At 53.5% G+C, this 2,540-nt stretch overlaps 1 protein-coding gene across 1 annotated transcript; it reads left to right on the top strand.

Moving 5' to 3' along the window:
• The first annotated feature begins 499 nt into the window (after positions 1 to 499).
• LOC119344395 (peroxidase 47-like) lies at positions 500 to 2,111 on the top strand. The gene has a single exon (XM_037614847.1). The coding sequence runs from the start codon at positions 549 to 551 to the stop codon at positions 1,662 to 1,664; it is 1,116 nt and encodes a 371-aa protein (XP_037470744.1). The 5' UTR covers positions 500 to 548; the 3' UTR covers positions 1,665 to 2,111.
• Positions 2,112 to 2,540: the final 429 nt, after the last annotated feature.

The raw sequence follows: 2,540 nt of genomic DNA, 5'->3' as shown, positions 1-2,540 counted from the left end.
CTAAAGGTCTAGGGCATTAGTAACGACCCTTTAGTCCCGGTTCAAGAACCGGGACAAAAGGCCCTCACCAACCGGGACTAATATGGGTTTTTCTACTAGTGTCCCTTCGTTCCTGAATATAAGCCTTTGTAGGGATTATTCCATTAAGTAGACTACATACGGAGCAAAATGAATGAATCTAAACTTAAAATGCATCTATATACATCCGTATGTGGTTCATAGTGGAATCTTTACAAAGACTTACATTTAGGAACAGATGGATTACATGATTTTACAAGCACTTTCCATCTCTTAACCAATCATAAACTTGATCCCCCTGATTTTAAAGGGCGTGTGCCACCTCCCTCACCTACCGACCAATCAATTTAATCCTCTTTGTGTAATCCTGTAACTCGTTAGTATGTGTAGCATTACTGTCAGGTGGACTGCCCAACCCTCCTCTATCGACGTGTCTATAAATACCTCTCTCTCACTTGTTGTGTCCATGCCATGCGTGCAGCTTAACTGGTGGTAAGTCGTAGCTTGGTCGATCCAAATCCAGATTAACCATGCATAGACTATCACAACAAAAAGGCAAGACCATGGTGAGCATGAAGCAGCAGCATGTCACTCGCGCAACCGCTGCCGTAGTGGCCGTGCTGCTGCTGCTCATGGTGGCGGCCCCCGGTGGCGCGGCGGCACAAGGTCGTAGAGGAGGAGGAGGAGGAGGAGGAGGACGTGGATACGGATATGGCGGTAGTGGTGACCATGAATGGGGAGGCGAAGGTGGTGGTCTGAGCATGGATTACTACTCCATGACGTGCCCGCACGCCCAAGACATCGTGCGCGGCGTGGTGTTCAAGGCGCTGGACAAGGACCCCACCCTGGCGGCGTCGCTGCTCCGGCTTCACTTCCACGACTGCTTCGTCCGCGGCTGCGACGCCTCGGTGCTCCTCGACTCCACCAAGGCCCACGGCACCGCCGAGAAGGACGCGCTCACCGACAAGTCCCTGCGCGGCTTCGAGGTCATCGACGCCGTCAAGGCCGCCCTCGAGGCGCAGTGCCCCGGCACCGTCTCCTGCGCCGACGTCCTCGCGCTCGCCGCCCGGGACTCCGTCTTCATGGCCGGGGACCTCTACTACATGGTGCCCATGGGCCGCAAGGACGGTTACGTCTCCCGCGCCGCCGACACCTCCGCGCTCCCCGCCGCGACGCTCAACGCGTCCGAGCTTATCAAGGTGTTCGTCGGTGACCACGGCTTCACCGTGCCGGAGCTCGTGGCGCTCTCCGGCGCCCACACGCTCGGCCAGGCCCACTGCGCCAACTTCAAGAACCGGCTCAGCGGCTTCGGCAAGGCCGGCAAGGACCCCACGATGGAGGCCTGGATGGCGGCGTCCCTGGCCAAGACCTGCAAGGCCGGCGGCGACGGCGCCACGGCCAAGCTCGACGCCACCAGCAACGCCTTCGACGTCGAGTACTACAAGGGCCTGCAGGCCAGGAGGGGTCTGCTGACGTCCGACCAGACGCTGCTCACCGGGTCGCCGGAGACGGCCACGTATGTGAAGCAGTTCGCCGACAGCCCGGACGACTTCTTCGAGACGTTCGTGCAGGGGATGGGGAGGATGGGGCAGCTGGACCTCAACCCGGACGGCAACGTCAGGATCAGCTGCAGGGTGCTCAACTAATTGACCTCCTCGCATGCCCACTAATAATAAGCAAACATGCATAAATGAACTCGTGCTTGGTAGGTGCAAAGCATGATCAATGAAATGAACTTGTCAATTAAAGGAGGAGAGGAGAAATGGTTCTAGTAGAAAGCAATGCTTTGATCATGCATGCATCATGCTCCTTCCCAAATATTGGCAGTTCTTGGTTCTAGCAAGATTTTACAAGAAGAAGAAGAAGAAGATGAAGAAGAAGAAGAAGAAGAAGAAGAAGAAGAGAAAAGACTACTTTTAGCCCTTCAACTAATTGAGAAGTGCATATTTCGTCCCATCACTTCAAAATCGGACAACTTACATGTTGAACTTTCCAAACCGGAGAAGTTTCATCCCTCGACTCAACTGAAGCGGCACTGTACGGAATCATGGTGGTTTTGACCTAGTCATGTCCACATGGCAATGTTTTCCTCTCTTTTTTAGTCTATCTTTGGTGTGGACATTTAATCGAACATAATGTATGCACAGAGTGCTTGTTGGCGTCCGTGGCGTGCATGTTACGCCATGATGGTGTCCTAAACTAAGGGGTGCTAGCCACGTGGGCTCCCGGCTATATGGGCCGGGCCGAGGACCCCCATTATAATCAACCAGTGGGTCACGTTTGTCGGGCCCAGGAGCGCCAAGGTGGACATCTTTCGAAGAATTGGCACGTACTTCAAGACTTAGAGGTTGTCTTCATCACATTTACCCTTAGATGCAACCGACCTATGCGTAAACCCTAGGCACCTCTGGTATCTATATAAACCGAGGGGTAAGAACGGTAGATGAAAACTCATAAACAGTCAATTTCATGCTAGATCAACCTATACTCTGTACGCCCTCAAACTCAATACAATCAAAACA

Source organism: Triticum dicoccoides, unplaced genomic scaffold, assembly GCF_002162155.2.
Source record: "Triticum dicoccoides isolate Atlit2015 ecotype Zavitan unplaced genomic scaffold, WEW_v2.0 scaffold167815, whole genome shotgun sequence".
NCBI lineage: Eukaryota > Viridiplantae > Streptophyta > Magnoliopsida > Poales > Poaceae > Triticum > Triticum dicoccoides.
This window is presented reverse-complemented; position numbering and strand designations above follow the sequence as displayed.

Coding starts and splice junctions, on each gene's coding strand:
- LOC119344395 (XM_037614847.1), top strand. CDS start 549: ATGCATAGACTATCACAACAAAAAGGCAAGACCATGGTGAGCATGAAG.